The sequence below is a fragment of the Pinus tabuliformis genome, chromosome J, assembly GCF_031772625.1.
Source record: "Pinus tabuliformis cultivar Carrire ecotype Pingquan chromosome J, CPIR1, whole genome shotgun sequence".
NCBI classification, from domain to species: domain Eukaryota; kingdom Viridiplantae; phylum Streptophyta; class Pinopsida; order Pinales; family Pinaceae; genus Pinus; species Pinus tabuliformis.
In genome coordinates, this window is record NC_142295.1 from 516,441,117 (window position 1) to 516,462,145 (window position 21,029).

Below are 21,029 nucleotides of genomic sequence, written 5' to 3' on the forward strand. Positions count from 1 at the left end.
TTATCATTTTCCCTTTCATTGTCAACACTAATTTGACAACTTGTCCCTGTTTTTCCACTATCATGGATTCGTCTTGCAACGGTACAAGTAGATTGCACATTTTGATATGGAAAATTGTCTTGAAATCTTTCATTGACAGTTGGATCCTTTACAAAATCACTTTCATCATGTTGCATAGTATTAGGGGCACAAGGCAAGCCACCTTGATCTCCATATCTATCTTTAAAAGCATGGATGATGTCTTGTAAAGAAGCGAAAAAATCTTCAGGACAATTATGAAACCAATTCAAAGCATCCCCTCCAAAGAAAAGGCAAATAGACGCATCTTGACATCTTCATGTTTATATTGGGAAGAAAGACAACATCTGTATATGAGTAACCCTGGATAGATGCTTTCTAGCAACAGCTGAATCACCACCCAAGAACAAAGGTAATTTATGAATGGCCTCTTCCGGTATATCATGGAGAAAGCTAGTAAAATGAGACAGGGCAAACAAGTCATCCATGATGACTTTCTTAAAGGCATAAGGAGGGACCAAATGGATGCTAGAGAGAGACCCCTACTCAAGAAAATCAAGAGATCCACAAGAAGCGAGCTTCTAGTAGATATTCTTGTAAGAAATGAAAGAAGTGGAGTCGCCACTTGAACATGAATCTAGCCCTAGGATCCAAAAGGCAAAAACAACTGGATATAAGGGAGGGCTTCTCGTCTGAAAAATAATGGATGAATAAGTGGAGTCGCCACCCAAACAAGAAACGAACCAAAATTTCCAGGTGCTAAAAGTGAAGATGAAAGGATTAGATGAGAAATGACAAAAGATAAGGCGATGAAAATATCAAATGACGCCAGGAAATGTTGTGCTGGTGGGATAAGAAATGATGAAAGATTAGATGATTAGAAAAATGTCATGAGGACCGAGGATAGAAAAACTTTATCCCTGGCAACAGCGCCAAAAAATGTTGTCGCATAAAGTCTCTAGGCGCCGCGACAATGCTCAAAGTAAGGGTTGTCACTCTAATCCTTACTCCGTTTAGACTCTCACTTAGACAAATAAAGGGGGGTAGTCCCTAAGGTAAATGGATGAGGGAAACCTGTGGAACACGCTCTAGGAGACTTGAAGATGGAAAACCTGATGAATTTAGGACAAATCTTGGTAAACTGAGATGAATAAATTAAACCCAAGACACATCCATAAGATATAAATGATCATAGACCAATGCCTTAGTATTCGATTAACCATAGATTAAGTAAAACCAAGTTATCCAAAGCAATTTACAAATGTGACGAATAATAACAATCATGAATAATTAAATGTAAATGCCCAAAACTCTATTATGCAAGAGATTCCAGATTTAAAATTATTTTCATTAATGACCCAGGTCTAGAATTTAATTAACTTTCTCCTATAGTCAATATAAATTTTAAAACATTAATCGCACTTGACAATAGAGAAATGTTACCACAGAATGACACCAAGGAAATTTATGTAATCAATTCAATTGTTCCGTAGGAAATTAATTTAATGTGGTAAAATGAAGGAATTTTAAAAAAAAAATGGCATTTTTTAATATTTTGGATTTTTAAAAATTTTAGAATTTTTTAATGTTTTGGATTTTTAATATTTTTTTGAATCAAAATCAAAATCATAAATTAAAAATAAAAAGGTGAAATCAAATCAAATCAAAATATAAAAAATAAAAACCAAAACAAAATCGAATTTCAAAAATGAAAGACTAAAATACATTCTAATCCTAATCTCTAAACTTTAATGCATATACAAACCTAAAAGTAAAATGAAAAATTAACTAATGAAAATAAGAACTAACCTAATACATACATAACAATGAAATAAAAATCGAATGTGTTGTGTTTATTGTTGTGTGCAGGTCGAAAAGGCTCGACGGCGACAGAAGGAGACACTCTCGTTTGTTTGTTGTGCAGGTGGAGCGAAGGAATCTGAGCGATGGGTACGCAGATCTGTTGCAGGGATAGCGGAGTGTGGGTAAGGAGACTGGCAGAGGGATTTGCTGTGATAGAGCTACAGAGCGAGCGAAAAGGAGTTGCACGAGGGTTTATGGAGAAAAGGGCTACTAGGTGGAGGATGAGGGGATCCGCGGAGGGCAGCACACAGTAAAAAAGGAGCTCGATGGAGGAATGCGACCAAGGGAGGGGAACGCAGGCCGACGGGGTGAGGAATGGATGCAGACAAGTAGCAGAAAATGGACGTCGTGGGTATGGTTTGAGGGCTGATGGTTGCACGCAGGAGTTCGTGGTTGTAGATGTATTGAGGGTTTGATGTAGCGGGACTGAAGTATGGAGTTTCGGGTAGGAAGAGGAAGGTGAACACGTGAACTTGGGGAAGGACGCAGCTTTTGGAGGTGGACAAGGGATGCAAGGAAAATGGAGCGCGAGCAAAGGAGAAACAATGATGCTGGTCAAATAGTGTTTGTTGCGGCAAATGAAAGAGGGAGCTGACAGAGGTACGAGGGAGAAGATGCAGCGATGAAAAGCAAGCAGCGAAAGGGGTTTGCAAATTTGTGGAGAATGCAAGCAGCAGCAAAACATTGTGGGCCTAAAAAAAATTCAAATTTTTTCTGCAACAGAGAAATTGAAAACCCAAGCAGTAGACAGGTAGCCAAAGAACCAAAATTCCAGATTAAGATGTTAAACTTCTGCCTAAAATTTACCAATGAAACCCTTAAAAATTTAAATTATTTCCAGATTTAAAAATTTAAAAACCCTTGGACTGCAAAAATCTAGATAGAATCCGTGGAAAAATGATTTTGAAGCCAGATCTTACCCTCCAGGGCCTAGATTTGGCTTCAAATCAAACTTCACCTTCAGATCTGCAACCTGTACCTGAAAACAAAAACACCCAAAATCCAGGTATACAAAAAAAAAACCCCAGAAACCCAAGTCAGAAAACCCAAAACCTTTACAGATCTATGCATAGGAATGGCAGATCTATCAGATTTGGGGAGTGTGAGTCCAACTCCACTCCCAAATCTAATAATCTAAGGCTCTTAACAGCCAGATTCATCAATTTCGCACATAAAAATTTATTTTTTTAAATTTTAAAGGAAGTGCTTAGCTCAAAACCCTTCATGCATCACCAATAAAAATCTTTTGATAAGTTCGGGATCAAATTAAGCTGAGCTCTTCAGAAAACACGGATCGGCAGTTGGCTGGTCCAACTAAAAACTTCCCCGAACGCACGATGATCTAAAAATCAAGATTTTCCTGCAAAACTCAATCCAGCCATCAAAATAGAGCGAGAAAATGATAATAAAATTCAGATAAATAGAGATACCTGCTATTACATTCAAAATTTAAATTATCACTTAAACCCCAGCGACTAAGCAAGATACTTGTACTCAAATCACTCTTCAGAAGCTATCATCAATGGCTAAAACAAAAATTTACGCATGAAAACGACACATCTTACAGTATTTCCATGAAGAGTAACACCGGCGAAAATTAACCCCAAAGTCTTTCTTTATTATTCAGAAAAAGATTACACAAGAGCTTTTCGCTTAGCACACAACTCAAAGGTTGGACAATTCGACTGGCAATTGACTTCCTATTTAAAGATAAATCCTCCAACAGCTAGTTCGAGTGATCCTCATCAAAGCAATCTCAACCGTTGATGAGGATTAAAATTGCTTTTAATCTCATCCGTCGAAAAATTTAAATATTTGGGGAAATTTAAATTTTTCAATTAATTTTTGAATTAATTTCCCCAAAATTTTGACTTTGACCTAACCCCAGGGATCAAAGGTTTAAAATTTATCAAATAATTAATTTACCTTAGTCCCTAGATCTCTTAAAATCTATTTTTTAAGGACCGAAGAATTTTGCCTTTGGAAAATTTAAATTCACCTAGGACCTAGAATTAATTAAATTTCTGGCTTAGGATTTTAATTAATTTTTGGTCAGAAAATTTAATTAATTAACCTATGAGGGGATAAATTATTTTTCCAACCCTCAAAACACTTTACATCATGATTTTCACATTTTTTACATTTCAAGAGGGAAAGCCCATTTGTAAAATACTATCATAAACTATCCATTTCTGTAACACAAATATAATCCAGCAGACCAAGCAATTTGTAATAAAATAACCTAACCAAATAGTCAGGATTATTCCCAAATCACTTTTACATAGACTCGATCTATAACACTAGGACCTGCCTAAGATCCCAGTGACAAAATACATTCCAGCTTTGGGGTGAGACTGAAGGAGAACTCTGCCGACCATCCAAGAATGGATCGGTTAGACAAAAAACCTCCTAGAATGTAGATCGTCACCAGAAAAGTAGATTTACTTAGGCAATTATATACATGACACAAATCTGCTGAGATTATTTACATCATATATAGGCAGAATGGGTTTACATTATAACATGATAATCAAGCTAATGATGACAATTGGATGGCACGGACACATCAATCAAGGGTTATCCCTTTTGCGAAAAAAGGGGGTGTACTGCTATGGGTCATTGACACGTAGTGGTCTACAATACCAAACCTTCAAATGGTGGTCATCTTACATAACCCTAAGAGAGGTCTTCCAATTCCCTTGTGTTTAGTATTTTTCCCTCCTGGGTCTAGGCCACCTTATAAACCTTTCTTGAAGAATTGTTGTCTTGCTTTTGAAGCAACCAAGCCATCATTTGAGTCTCTCCTTTGAATGGGCTTTGGAAATCACACTATGCCTAGCCATTGATCTTATTGTCCTAGTGATTTCCCTTATACCGGGTCTCCTCGCATCGGTGAAAGTCCATAAAGAGCAGGGGACACTGACCAAGGTGACAGTGGGTCTTTGTCCCATTGTTGTCATTTGATCTAGTAGTTGTCCCTTAGGTACCCCTCCTAGGACCCCTGCTAGATTGTGTGGCGACAAGGCCACAAGGCCAGCAAGTCTCAAACTTGCTTGGATACCAACTATAATGGAACCAAGGGGTTTATAACTTGAATCTCATACAAAGTGCAGAGTTTTAAGAAGGCACATAGTGCACAACATAATAACATCTCAATGATTATGATTGAGAAATAAAATAACAATGATAAAATGATTGAGAAATGACAATGAATGAATATCTTGGTTTATATAGCCTTGAAATCCTTCAAATGGACCAATTACAATTACAATAATTGATATTTAATAGAAAAAAATATAATATACTTATTTAGTTATAAATAGAACTTGATAGTCAACTGCCAATATATTTAATCATTGTTAGATTAAACATATTAAACCAGAATTTTCAAGCACAGTCACAGTGGCCTTCAAGAACTTAAATAATAAATGCATACATTATATTCAGTTTATTATTCATCGTTTCAGACAATTAGCAAACAACCATAGTTTCTTTCCCAGGACAAAATAGTCATAAATTGATTGGAAGCAGAAAACAAGAAGTGACAAGAGATAATATTCTAAAAGAAAACAATTTAAATTCCAATCACCAAAGCAAAACACAAAAAATAGAAAACAGAATCCAAACTATCCCAATTAACAAGAATTCCTTGCTGCTGGAATGGATGCAATTTTGCTTCAGATGCACAATTCCTACGTAAATTTGCATCATAGAAAGGAATTCATATAACAGTCCAGAATTGGCAATCTTCATAACAAGAAGATTCAATCCCTAGTGAGCAACCATCTAACATCCCAATTAATACAAATTTATTGCTGCTGGAATGAATGCAATTATATTTCGAATACACAGTTTCTAAGTACTCTTGCATCATAGAACAAACAAGAATGGGCAAGCATCATAACAAGAAGATGCAATCCCTGACAAGCAACCATCTACTTTCGTGCATCTACATTCCTCCTATAAGAAACATAAAAGTTCTATTTTTCGGATGCATGCCAGCTGGTGAAGATTTTGTTTAGCATTGTTCATAATATGGCGTGGACAAGTGTATGGACTGTTGTATGGGTTAAGTGGCTATGTTTTGGTGATGGGCAACTTTGGTTCTAAACCCAACTAAGTTTGAGTTTGCTTGTGGTGGCTGCATAAGCAGAACACTCTCCTTTTGTATAAAATGCCACACATATCTATGGTTTTATTCAATAGTTAAAGGAAGCATTTAATCAATAGAATGCAACAGATTTATGCCTCAACATTTCTTAAAAACAAATGCTACAAACTTGTTGTACAATGTAAACTACCATTTGCAGCCCCTAGGGTTCCAAAGCTTACCCAAGACAACCATTTGTGCCACCAATGGCCAAAAAATTTCCGTTCTTACTGCCTTCTGGAGTTTCCATGCTTGCATGAAATTGCTCTACTGCACCATCTGCCCTGCCATTTGTATTTTCATATATCCAAACCTGTAGTAACAGGGGAGTGAAACTCCGAATTAATTCTTGAGAGATTAGATTACAATACAGAAATTATACATTTTTCTTAGTAATGATGAGAAAAGACAAAAAATCATTGACATGAACAACATTAATAATGCCCATATTCAAGAACCAAAACCATTATCACTATTCAAACGATGTCCACTCATGTTCCCTTTGCCAATGTTGCAGAACTATCAAAAAACTGTATCCTCCTTAGGATTAATCACCACTAATGAAAGCAACTGGTCAACTAATACTATCATTCTTATTCTTCCATCTCTATGTCGTGAATACACCTCTCCTAGAATAATAGTTGCTTATTTGACTCCCATAGAGAGAGTATAAGCTATAGCCCAGCAGATGACATTAAAACCTATTAACAAGAAAACCTGCAGTACAGATACAGATTGGCTTCGCAATACATGCACAAAAAATTATTTCTAGAACACAAGTAGCTGTTCCAGTGATATAGTTTCTAGCAGGAGACAACCAGTCAAGGTTGCTTCTTCTTGTCCTCGGAGTCTCTAGGAGGTACATTCCAAGTTTTTGTCACAAATCAAAAGGGTGGTTGGCACTAATCCGTCAAAAATCAAGGATGCTTTCAAGCAGTGCTTCCAATATCATGATAACCTTTGGTTTTCTTAACCTCACGTTGAAAAACAGAGGCATGACATTGAGAATAAAGGAGTTTGTCAACATATTTCATAGAGCAAACGAGGGGAAATCCAGTGTTTTCATCTCCTTTAGCAAAGCTATTGTGAAGTGGGGATTGATTTTGATCTGTCATTTTAATATTCTCAAGTATGAATAAAAAATTATGCTTGTAGCTTTTTTTGTTTTTAGGGAGTTAGTGTAGGGTTTCATTGTCCATCGGATTTGACTCTTTTTGCTGGCAAATTTGACGATTATCTAGGTATTACTTTCTATTTGCAACATTCTTTTATGTTGATTTGCATTTCTTTTTGTGTCCTAGGTTTAATCAATGTCTACAAAAATGCCAATGGCTTTGGACCCACCATGGAAATATGATGCACAAATTGACCCTCATAATCAGCAAAGTTTGAGAACTTCAGACGCAAATTGTGTGAAAGTAAATGAACAATGGAATCAGTGGCCTGAAATTATCACAGTAACACACAAATCAAAGTGTTGCACTTATCACAATAATATTGGAGTATAATATCACCAAAACGAACCTCAGCAATAATTATAGCGATAATTTTCCCTTTAGAAATTATCATGATAATTTCAATTTATCAAGATAATTTAGGTAATTATCGTGATAATTTGGAAATTACCACATTGTCTTTATCAATTCCACCTTATAACCAATTTTTTGCTCTTTTAACCTGCATTTTTTAAAAGTGAGTTAAGGGATTGAGTTGTGAGGGTATTGGGACTATTTTCCATCAAGCAAACAAGAGGAGATCTATTGTTTTCATTTCCCGTGATTCATCTTATGAGATACATATCTTAGTAGTTAATGGTAATATTAAATTCCTGAAGTAAAAGTGATCCTTTTGTTAAATTTTGGTAGCTAGGACAAGTGATTCTGTATAGGCTTAGTGTCAAGCATGCAGAAGATGTCCGACAAACTTTTCTAAGCAAAGTGACCTTCATTTTTTTCCTATGTAAAGGCACATTAATTAATTTAATTGATTAATGTTGGCCAAACTAATGATTTATTATAAAGTACCTTTAAATGACTTTATGATTAAATCGAGACCATCAGATCTAAGGAGATGATGAGATTTAATCTCATCCATATATCACGTTGTCAATTATGAGGTTTACTTCATAGATTATGAGGTTGAGGAAAAAGGATGAAAGTAATTGCTTGGAGAGAGATGGCATGCATTCCTAGGCAGCACGCACTTCAAGAGATGTTGGCACGCATACCAAGGTGTAGTGAGTGAGGAAACGAGAAGGAAAAGGGATAGCACTCAAACCAAGGCTGGTTGCATGTCTGAGAAGGTTGCACAGACATCTACAACCACAGAAATTGAGGTAGTGCACAACAAGCACATTTTTCGAGGATGTACGGTTGCATGTGTGAGGTTGTACGCGTGAGAGTTGCACACAGAAAACAAGGTAGTTGTTGGCAAGTAGATTGAGGCAGGTCTGAACCTTCTGTTGGCACACAAATTGAGGTCTTATTGCTGTAATAAATTCATGAGTTTTCTCTACAAGTTGAAATAAAAACAAAACACGAATGTTCATTTTCCTAAGTAGGGTTTCCAGGGTAAAAAGTTGTATAAACATTTATGTGCTTGATTTTTGTTTTCACTGTGTAAAATTTGTTAGAAGGTCAAAGGTATTTCCTATGCATAAATTCCAGATTTGGTTTTGCTGTTAAAACTAAATTATGGATACAAAATTTATTGGCACTCTAAATCGACTTGTTGGGCATAGAAAAACTAAAACCTTTTCCTTAAATTTTTACCATTACCATTAATTGACTTAGGATGCTTGAGAGTGGTTCCAACCTCATTGATTTCATATGGAGAAAGTAGAATTTTAGATCCAATTCAAAATTCAGCAAACTTAATAGTTTTCAAGATTGGCAGGATTGCAACATTTCTTCTGTTTTTTGTGATGTATGATGGTATGGCACTAACTTTTCATCAAGAGCACCAAGCCCTCTATCTGCCTCAATGTTGGTGGCATTGACTATTGAACTCCTCCGTCATGACCCTAGTAAAAATGTACATTTCACTCAAGTATAATTGTGGTCTTGATCTTATTTTAATGTTTAGAGGGTGATCTTGATGACGTGGATCCCAATATAGGCAATGATTTTGATGTTATGTAGCTATTTGTTGCAGCATGATTTTCTTTTTGACTCTAAAGACCATTTAGAGCCTCTCTGTTCATCTATTTTGATACAAAGATGGATTGCAGTTGGTGCTATTTTGGTCATATGCACCCTTACCTGCTATATACATGAGAAACCTTGCATATTTGTGTATAATAATTGGGATTTATATGGATGCACATGAATTATATGTTCTTTTCTAAAGTTGAATACTGTACATGTTAATTTTAGATAACAATGGTATGTTCTATGCTTAAAAGCAATTTACTTCAATTTTTCTTATTAGCCCAATATCAATTTCCAAATTAGCAATCACATTAACATGGCAGTAAATGTAGATAGAACATAAATAAAAAGCAGAAGACAAGCCAAGACAAGAGGATACAATATTTGGCGGATGCCAGGGACAAATCCCAATGTGGGGAAACCCTTTGATCAATTCTTCTTATTATTCTTCAAATGTCAGCAGAGAGAAAGAATCCAATATACAAAATTCACATGCCCAATCACAATCAAATCTGTCCAGTCAAACTGCAGTGAACTGGATGCCCTCACCAGAAAGTCAACGTTGGTAAACTTAGCAGAATTACACCTCCAAATCAGCTCGGTCAAACCTAGTCAATTCGGCCTCCAAGGACAGTCTGAATCAGCCCAAAACAGTCCCAAAAATATCAGTCAAACTTGGTCAACACAAAGTCAAACCTACAGTCAACACTAGTCAAACACCTCAGAATGCCTCGATTTTTGTGCCCAGAGATGTGGCCTGTCAAAACAGAAATAATCCCACAAAAATCTCAGTCAAACAAGGTCAACGCTGCCCAGTCAACGTTGGTCACACTTCCTACAACTTGGTCAATGCCAAAAACAGAAAATCGCAGTCAAACTTTGCATGTGTGGAGGAGAAGGCAGCCTGAAGTTTGTACAACCCAATCAGATGAGGAAAATATGCGTGAGATGAATGATGTCCAAATGACGTAGATGCACCTTCTATTTATATGCAATGTTGAAGATGAAAAGACATGTCTTTTGGGCTTCTGAGCCGACATTAGGTTGTTGTCTGACCTTGACAATTTGTCCATAAACGAAATAAATTCATATTTCCATTTGTACATGTCAGAATGAGATGATCTTTAGATCAATCCTACACCTCCCAGAAAGAGGAATCCAATAAAAATATCAGCGGCATCATATGAGCTGTCCAAGGTGGAGTTTTAACCCTAGTTTCCAAATTTAACACTCCCTCTTAACGAGGAATAACTCCACCTGCCAAAGCATCTGTCAATCAGTACCATCTCTGACATCCTTGTTATACTCTGCTCTACTGAACCATGAAAAAATAATGAAGAAGAAATGATCGAGAATGTGTCATACCATTCTCCGTTGACCCAAAGTCAGTCTCCAATAATCGAGAGTGTATCATACCACTCTCCACTGACTCGGAAGTCAGTGTCCATTGATCCCAGATCAATATCAAGCATCCTAGCATAGGGAGTATAGTAGTACATAATGCGTCCATCAGTAGTACTATGGTCCCTATCCTCATCTCCCTACTCATTGGCCAGATGAGAGGTACTTCCCATGAGTCCCAAACTGCATGGGTAGGATGTATCGGTAGGAGAAGGTGAACCACTCATCCTGCTCATATGCCATAGGAGAAGGTGAACCACTCATCCTACGCATATCTCAACCATCATGGGGTATCACAGGGGAAGGTGAACCACTCATCCTACGCATATCTCAACCATCATGGGGTATCACAGGGGAAGGTGAACCACTCACCCTGTACACAGCAAACCACTAGGGGAAGGTGAACCACTCACCCTATGGTCGCCATCGCTCCAAGAAGTACCCCAAGCCCCCCCAGAGCTCCCAGAGCTCAATATCCAACTCAAACGGGACCCTCATAAGAGGGTCTCTCCACGACTCCAAGTCAGTCACAGAAGGTTAAGAATTTGACCTTCCCCAGGGGCTTTGTAAGAATATCTGTGACCTAATCATCAGTCCCAATGTGACAGAGCCTTATTGCTCCCTATTGCACCATATGTCGGATAAAGTGGTACCTGATATCAATATGCTTGGAGCGGTCATGAAACACGAGATTCTCAGAAAGACGAACGCCACTTTGGTTGTCACAGAAGATCGCGGTGGTATCCAGCGCATGTCCAAACAGCTCACTAAAGAGCTTCCTCAACCAAACAGCTTCACAGGACGCCATACGAGCAACAATATATTCGACCTCGGTGGTGCTCAAAGCAACCGATTTTTGCTTCTTACTCATCCAAGATATCAAAGCAGAACCTAGTGAGAAGCAACATCCAGATGTGCTCTTGCCCAGTCAACATTAGAATAACCATGCAGCCTCACGTTCCCAGCAGTGTATCTCAGTCCATAGGTGATTATGCCCCGGAGATATCTCAAGAGATTCTTGGCAGCAATCCAATCAATGTGATGAGGCTCAACCATAAATTGATTCAATTTGTTCACTGCAAAGCATATGTTCGGACGAGAGTTCACCAAGAACATCAGGGCCCCCACGAGTTGACGATACTTAGAAGGATTTTCCAAATCAAGCCCAGCAGCACTTCCGCATAACTTCGTGAAGTTAAGTTTCATCAGAGTAGTCATGGACTTGCAGTCCACCATCCCAAATCTTTCAAGTATCTTCACAATGTATTTTCCTTGAGAAAGGAAAATCTCACCTGGCTTTTGCCATACCTCCAACCCTAGGAAATAATGCATAAGTCCTAGGTCCTTCATTTCAAACTCGGAAGCCAACTCCTTCTTGCATTGATGAATGAGAGAGTATGCACCTGTCAGAAAGGGATCATCCACATAAAGTATCAAGATGAGAGGTCTGTTATTCTCAACCTTAACAGTAAAGGTTTGGATCAGCTTCACTTCTTGTAAAACCCAACTTCATAAGATAGTTGTCAATCCTCTCATACAAAGCTCGGGGAGCTTGCTTCAACCCATAGAGGGCTTTCTTCAACCTGCATACATGTGTCTGACGATCTTGAACTTCGAACCCCTAGGGTTGTTTTTGTTGATTTTAGGTAGCATCAGATGTGCTCTAGCCATGAAAACTGGTGGAGAGGCTAAGGCACATGAGATCTCCAAGACCCAAAAATCGTTTGGAGAAATTCCATCCGAATGAAGAGATATTAAAATAATTAATATTTTTTAATGAGAATTAAAATATTAATGTGTATTAATATAATATGGGTGAGAAAGTTCTAAATAACGAGGATCAATTCAAATCTAATCTTAGCCGTTGATTAGAGACTTAATCTCGACCGTTGAATCGTCAACAGGAAAAGTATAAGAGGAGGCTTGAGGGTCAGGTGGAGATACACCAAGAGAGATCAAGAATTTGATTTTTTGGGGCTGGGTTTGCTGAGGAAATCGAGTTAGAGATCAGTTGCAGTGAGGAGCAGTTCAGCAAGGGATTTCGATCCAAGGTTGAAGAATCCATATCAGAGAGGCAGCAAAGTGTCGAAAGAGGAAGCACAGAGCCTAAGAGGGCTGACGCAAAGGCTAGGGAGGCCAACGCAGAGGACGCAGAGGCTGACGCAGAAAGTCACAGACGCTGACATAGACAACACAGAGGGTTGTAGAGGTTGACGTTAGGCTGAAGAGGTTGCGCTAAGAGAGCAGATCAGCCAGGAGAAGGTGATGTAGTTCCAGAGGAGTGCTTGCAACAGCTTTCGCTATCCAACACAAGGAATAGTCATAGTCACTGTGGGGTTGATCATCCGTTTGCTGATTTGCAGGAATATCTGTCTCCGGAGAGAGGTATTACTACCAAGGATATTCTCTGAAGGGTGAGACATTTCTGGTACCCTAGTTGCATTCAAAAATCTGCTTAATAATACAAACCCTCTATATGCTGCACTTGTTTTCCCGGATTGGGTTTTTCCGGGGACGATTGTCCAAAAATAACGGTGTCCCTTGTGTTGTCTCAATTTATTTCAGCTGTTGATCTGTAAATTTGTGAAGGCTGCAATTGTGTTTACTTCAATGTTTATGTTATTAAATAACTTGTTAATGTAAAGAACAAGTAGGAGATGGTAAACCAAACATTGCAGTAGGGGTTTCTGATGTGTTAGATTTGGAAATTTTCACAGTTCTACATAGACTTCCTCCTTAGTTGAACCATGCAAGAAGGCAGTTTTGAGTCTTGACATCCATCTGGTGTAGATTCCATCCTTGCGAGGCAACAAGGGCTATAATCGAATGGATGGTGGTATATCGGGCAACGGGTGCAAATATCTCATCGTAGTCCACACCTTCCTTTTGTAAGAAGCCTCGAGCAACAAACCTGGCCTTGAACTATTCAGCACTTCCATCAACTCCAAGCTAGATCTTGTAAAGCCATTTCGAGGTGACAACGGATTTGTCCTTGGGTCTAGGGACCACATCCCAAACATCATTCTTCATAATCGACTCATACTCTTCGTTCATAGCATCCTTCCAGACTTGGTGCTTCATAGCTTCTTCGAATGTGCAAGCCTCAGTTTCAACAATGGTGCTCATGGGCAGCTAAGTACCATCGGTACCTACTTAGCTTCTCACTTTCACGAAAAGTCCCCCTTGGTGCAATATGTCTCTCAGCATCTTCGAGAGTTTCCCTAAGCCATGGGGGTCTCCTTTTTAGGAGGAGGGCTCATGAGGAGGTGGATCAATGGGATCCATTGGTCCTTCAACATCGAGCATCTGCTCATCCTGTGGTTCTCCCTGCTTTCCTATATCTACTTCTTTGTCCTTCCTTGGAATAGGAAGGTTACTAATCTTTCCAAGGGCAGCATCTTCATCAAAGGTGACATCATGATTTATCTCCACTTCTCTTTGACCCTGCACATAGACTCTATATACCTTAGAAGTTTCATTGTAGCCCACAAATGTTCCTTGCTTCCCAGATGCATCCAATTTGCTTCTCTTTTATTTCGGTACATGAAAATATATGGGGCTACCAAAAATTTTAAAGGGAGAAACATCAAGTTTCTTACCGGTGAAAACTTCTTCGGGAGCTTTGGAGTCCAACGTTTAATGAGGGCATCTATTTTGAACGTACACAGCAGTGTTGGCAGCTTCCGCCCATAAGAACTTCGGAAGGCTTTGATCATGGAGCATGGCAGGAGTGGCTTCTATAATAGAATGGTTCTTCCTTTCAGCAACACCATTTTTCTCAAGGGTATATGCGGTAGTAGTCTCCCTCTTAATGCCAGCTTCTCTACAATAGTCATTGAACTCATTTGATTCATATTTGGTTCCATAATTGATCCTCATATTTTGATCTTCTCCCCTGTTTGATTTTCGACTAAGGCTTTGAAAGAACGGAACCATGAGAATACTCCGTCCTTCTTCTTTAAGAAATATATCCAAGTACTGCGAGAGAAATCATCCACAAAGATAGCATAATATAAATACCCTCCCAAAGATGTCATGGACATCATACCAGATAAATCAGAATGAACCAATAGCAAAATGTCGGTAGTCTTGCTATCAATTGAAGGGAATGGTCCCCTTTTATGTTTTCCTTCGACACATCCCTGATAAACACGTTCATGTTCTACTTTAAATTTGGGCATACCTGTCACCATCTTCCTCACATCGGGTAGAGCCTTATAGTGTAGATGAGCAAACCTCTAATGCCATAATTCGGATTGAAGAGATGTGTCGCAAGACATAGCCCCCAATGGGCTTCCTCCAACTTGATATAGGCTATCAATCTTAAATCCAAAAGTAAATGCTTCTTTGAAATTTCTTTTCCAAACACATACCTTTCCATCAACGAATGCCACCTTGAATCCTTTGTCTTCCATCACCGAGATAGATACTAGGTTTTTCTTTAGATCAGGTACATATAGTACTTTTTGTAGATGAATGGTGTTACCTTGATTCAATTGAAGAGTAACATTCCCAACTCCCTTCACGGGATAGGTGCCATTGTCCCCAAGAATGATCTCCAAATTTGTATCCATTTCTATCAGATTTGAAAGAGCTTCCTTATACCCAATGAAGTGCCTTGAGGCACCACTATCAATCAACCAATTTCCTAGGGTATCCAGTGGAGAGGCAGTAGAGAGGACAGATATAAGATAACAACATTAGATTCATCATACCTAGAGTTTCTTGATCTTTTGGGAGGTCGACCATTTCCATGTTGAGTAGCGGGAGCATTCCTTTTCCCTTTATTGTTGAATCTGCCATTCCTTTGATTGTTATTGCCCCTGAAATTGTTGTGGTTGTTGTTGTCATCATCTTGAGGTGTATCCCTTCTATTAGGACACTCCCTAGCATAGTGGCCAAACATGTTACAAATGAAGCATCTTCCCTTCCTTCCATCTTTTAATCTCGGTCTTCCATGACATTGCTTCTTTGATCCTGCATTGTTCTTCTTTTTAGCATGAGCAAAGAATGTAGTAGAATCATTCCTGTTTGAAGGCATGTCTCTCTCCATCATCCTTGTCTCTTCTTGCGTACATCTAGTCAACAATTCCTCAAAACCTGGAATCCTGTCATTGTTGAAGATAGTAGTGTTGAACACATGCCATTCACGAGGGAGACCTCCAAGGGCAATGACAGTGAGCTCCCTATCAACAATAACTTCATCATTTTTTATCTCGGTAGTCCTCATGAAGTAGGATTGGATATCTTCAACTCTTCCCTTCTTTATGTCCTTCAACTTGTTCTTGAGGAAGAGAACTTGGTTTGCATTGCTAATTTTGAACATGCCAACCAACCTGTCATACATCTCCTTAGATGTGTTCAAATCGGAGATGTATGCAACCAAATGCTTGTTCATAGAATCTTTGATGGTCTTCTTAGCTTTGACTTCACCTTTCTTGTACTTGTCAACAAATCTTAGTGATTGCTCTTTTCACTCTTGTTTGGGCTTTGTCTTCACCTCACCTCTCATACCATGTTAATTTTAGACAACAATGGTATGTTCTATGCTTAAAAGCAATTTACTTCAATTTTTCTTATTAGCCCAATATTAATTTCCAGATTAGCAATCACATTAACATGACAGTAAATGCAGATAGAACATAAATAAAAAGCAAAAGACAAGCAGAGACAAGAGGACACAATATTTGGCGGATGTCAGGGACAAACCCCAATGTAGGGAAACCCTTTGATCAATTCTTCTTATTATTCTTCAAAAGTTTAGCAAAGAGAGTACAATATACAAAAATTCACTTGCCCAATCATAGTCAAATCTGTCCAGTCAAACTGTAGTGAACAGGATGCCCTAACCAGAAAGTCAATGTTGGTCAACTTAGCAGAATTACACCTCCAAATCAGCTCGGTCAAACCCAGTGAATTCGACCTCCAAGGAGTCTGAATCAACCCAAAACAGTCTCAAAAATATCAGTCAAACTTGGTCAACGCAGAGTCAAGCCTATGGTCAACTTCTCTGCGGTCAACGTTGGTCAAACAGCTCAGAATTCCTCGATTTTTGTGCCCAGAATTGTAGCCTGCCCAAACAGAAATAGTCCCACAAAAATCATAGTTAAACAAGGTCAACGATTCGCAGTCAACATTGGTCAAACTTCCTACAACTTGGTTAACGCTGGAAATAGAAAATCGCAGTCAAACTTTGCACGTTTGGAGGAGAAGGCAGCCTGAAGTTTGTACGACCCAATCAGATGAGGAGAGAGAAATATGTGTGAGATGAATGATGTCAAAATGAGGTAGATGCACCTTCTATTTATATGCAACATTGAAGATGAAAAGACATGTCTTTTGGGCTTCTGAGCTTACATTAAATTGTTTGCTGACCTTGACAATTTGTCCATAAACGAAATAAATTCAAATTTCCATTTGTACATGTCAGAATGAGATGATCTTTAGATCAATCCTACACTGCTCGGAAAGAGGAATCCAATAAAAATATCAGTTGCATCATATGAGCTATCCAAAGTGGAGTTTTGGCCCTATTGTCGCACAAAGTGTCCAGGCACCACGACAATGCTCAGAGTAAGGGTTGTCACTCTAATCCTTACTCACTTCGTTTAGACTCTCTCCTAGACAAGTCAAGGGGGGTAGTCCCTAAGGTAAATGAATGAGGATAGTCTGTGGAACACAGGTCTAGGAGATTTTAAGGATGAACAACTTGATGAACTTAGAGCAAGTCTTGGTCAATTGAGAGAGACAAATTAAAATAAGACACAACCATAAGGTAAAATTGATTATAGACTAGTGCCTTTAATTTCAATTAACAATAGACTAAAATAAATAAATAAACAAGTTATGCAGAGCAAATTTATAAATGTGGCAAAGCGACGATCATGAACAATTAATTATAAAATGCCCAAAACTTTGGCATGTAGGATAATCTAGCAAAAATTATCTTTCTCCAACAATCAATATGATTTTTTAAAACATTTATCACTCTTGACAATAGAGAAATCACAAAAATTGCATTTAATCCCCAAAAAACACCAAGGAATTTGCCACATTAAAATGTTTAATGTGAAAGCGCAAACCCTTTTTAATTTATTTCATTCTCAATCCCAAAGTCACCAAAATAAAAATAAAAAATTTAGATTTTTTCATTTACCACATTCAACTAGTTGCCTAAGGAATAATTAAATTGTTAAACTAAAGTTCCTTGGTGTCTTTGGTGTTAAGTGCAAAATCTTAATTTTTGTGATTTCTCTATTGTCAAGAGTGATAAATGTTTTAAAAAATCATATTGACTATTGGCGAAAGATAATTTTGCTAGTTATCCTGCATGCTAAAGTTATGAGCATTTTACATGATCGTTTCTTCGCCACATTATAAATTGCTCTAGGTAACTTGCTTTTATTTAGTCTTTGGTTAACTGAACATTAGGCACTAGTCTAAAATCATTTTTATCTTGTGGTTGTGTCTTATTTTATTAGATCTATCCATCTCAGTTAACCAGGACTCGTTTACGTCCATCAAGTTGTTCATCCTTTAAATCTCCTAGAGCCTGTGTTCCACAGACTATCTTCATCCATTCACCTTAGGGACTACCCCCTTGACTTGTCTAGGAGAGAGTCTAAACGCAGTGAGTAAGGATTAGAGTGATAGCCCTTACTCTGAGCGTTGTCGCAGTGCCTAAACACTTTGTGCGACAACAGGTCCTAGTTGCTAAATTTAACAGTATTATTTTGGTCGACAAATCTTTTGGTCCAGTTCTAATAACATTGTTGAGGATGTTGTGATCATTTTTCATCAAGTGAATAAGGGGAAACCCATTGTTTTCATTGCCATGATTCATCTCATGAAATACATTTATTTTTGTTTTAATATGATTCTGTATCATTCTATCAAATGTTATGACTCAAGACAAATATCATATTTTAGTATCGATATCAAATGTACCACTTTGCATCTTATACATCTTATATGTCGATTTAATTTTCACATTTATGTAGCAATGTGTTTGTTTGATGTTGATGACATAATATTGCTTTAGAAGTTAAAAAAATTGAAAAAAATGATTATTTTTGTATTTTTAAAAGTTTCCGAATAATTTTTTATATTTTTCCAGATATTGCCAATAATTTAAATTTCATACTTGTGGCAATAAATTGTCGATAACGACAAATGTACATTCAATCAAACACATAAAGGAAACCAAGATTACATGAGGGAGTTCTCTACATTGCATTACCTAAAATAAGGAGTGAAAGCCTCTTTACAAAGGGTTGCATACTATTCAAGTCAATCGACTTTATGAATTTGGGATAATCCTGAGATACACATAAAAGCATAATATAACCTAAAGTTAAAATGACCTAATTTGACCATTATTATTTCAACATTTACTTTAACAAAAATACCAAAACTTGCCAAAATTACACAGTATAAGTGGAAATTTTCCCTACATCTACCCTAGAAGTCATTGCCACTCAATCAATTCTTGATAACAGTAAGAAGAAAGATGAAACAAAATCATTGAGGCTCAAAATTGCATTTGAGTAGTTGCAAGAAGCTCAAAACTCACATGTTTCTCAACGGTCGAGAGACACCTGCAAAGCGAAACCTAATCCTTGGCCACACCTTCCATAATGCCCTCAATAAGCTCACACCATTCTTCATTCAAATATTCATTCCTGGGGCACAACCTTCTATTAGGTCATTGATTAGAATAAGGCATAAGCAGGAAGCCAAAAAGATTGCGGCAAAATATTTTTTGTGGAGTGATATTCCCTTCAACATTGCCAAGAACAACCTATTCTACTAGCCAATGCTCAAAAGTTGCTATTATTGGCCCAAATACAAGGGCCCTACCTATGTGTTGAGAAGGCCTCTCCTTCAAGGTGAAAAGTCCATTTGCACTAGCAAATTGAATCAGCTTACGAAATCATGGAGAATCGCCACACACACCATGATGTCCAAGGGTTTCGTTACAACAACAATTAACAACTCTAATGTGTAAAAGTCCCAAGTACAAAGTGTTAGTTTATGTCAGTGTTGATAACATCGGCAATTTTGCCGATTTGATGTTGGTTTTTTATTTTTGTTTGTTTATTGTTGGAGAAGGAGGAAGGATTGTGGTCATCATCAAGAAGGGCTAAAAAACCATCATCATCCCCATCAAAGATTGTTTAGTGGAGCAAGGATTTAGGTTCATTTGCTAAACAGTGTTGAATCTTCCATTCACAGGTATGTTCTTAAATCCCACCATGTTAATAATTCTTTTCCACAAATTTATGCATGCTTGCTTGCCTCTTTGCTTGCCTATGTTTTCTTTCTTCTTTTATTGTCATTTTGCCATGATTTTCATGCCCATAAAACAATGTAAAGTTTTTTTAAATAATGAGACAACAAGCTTGATTTTGATTTTTTATAAACCCTCTTCTTATTATTTTTCATTGCAAATAATCTAATCTAAATTTCTAAAGGTTTTACTTTTTAAATGAATAGGCTGTTATTTTTTGTCTGGTGGGTGTTTAATGCCATTTTTCTATGTTTTTGGTGCCCTAGGATTGAATTTTTGAAGTTGTCCACTTCCACGGACCACTACAAATATCCCAAAGGCCTTGGACCCATTTTGGCAGTATGAGGAACCAATAGTTGGGACAAACTGGCAACGATTGAGTTGCAAATTGTGTGGGCATGCATATGACAGGAGGGATTAGTAGGTGGAAATACAATTTGGCTAAAATCCTTGGGTATGATGTTGGGATTTATCTTAAATCTAGCCCAAAGGTTATGAGTCATGATAGTTGTACATGATAAAAAGAAAGAAGAGTTGGTTGCAAACAAGGCCAAACATGCAGCAAAATCTTCAGGGCTATCTACCACTGAGGTTGAAAATAGTGGGAGGGGCTCCATGGCTTCACCTACCGAGAGGTCATCATTTTTTGTTCCACGAACTAGAGTTGGAGCACAACCTTCCATCAAGTAACTAATAAAAAAAGAAGCAAGAAGCAAACAAGGTTACGGGGAGGTGTCTTTTTCGGAGTGGCTTACCTCTCAGCATCAAAAACAATCCATTTTGGCAACCAATGTGTCATGTCAATATTGTTGCTGCCCCAGTGTATAAAAGTGTAATATCCTCATTTTCAGTTTCCCTTATGATGCGGTTAGGATGGATTTCCAGGGTGTGTGACAACCAAGTCACAAGAGCGAGAATTACATCACCAATGGGCCCTGGGGGTTTTGGAGGAGTTTTATGCGGTCTGACGGGGTTTGTCACTCTATTTCATCATTAGGGTTAGTTACGCACAGTTTGTTCTTGGTTTCATTGCATTCCGATGATTCTTGTAAAACGGGGTTAATTATCAATATACTTTAATTATATACGCTAAAGGTGTCATTTGGAGGAGGATTATTTGGAGAAACACCTTAGTGTAATAGCTCGTTGGAACCGGAAT

The 21,029-nt window shown here is 37.9% G+C and overlaps 1 protein-coding gene across 1 annotated transcript in view; it reads right to left on the reverse strand.

The window, feature by feature from the left end:
• The window catches only part of LOC149228023 (Transducin/WD40 repeat-like superfamily protein), a 394,377-nt gene that overhangs the window by 237,883 nt on the left and 135,465 nt on the right, over positions 1 to 21,029 (reverse strand). The window contains exon 4 of the mRNA XM_089378042.1: positions 6,214 to 6,344. Within this exon, the coding sequence (XP_089234168.1) occupies positions 6,214 to 6,344 (131 nt within the window). The remainder of the gene's footprint in view (positions 1 to 6,213; positions 6,345 to 21,029) is intronic.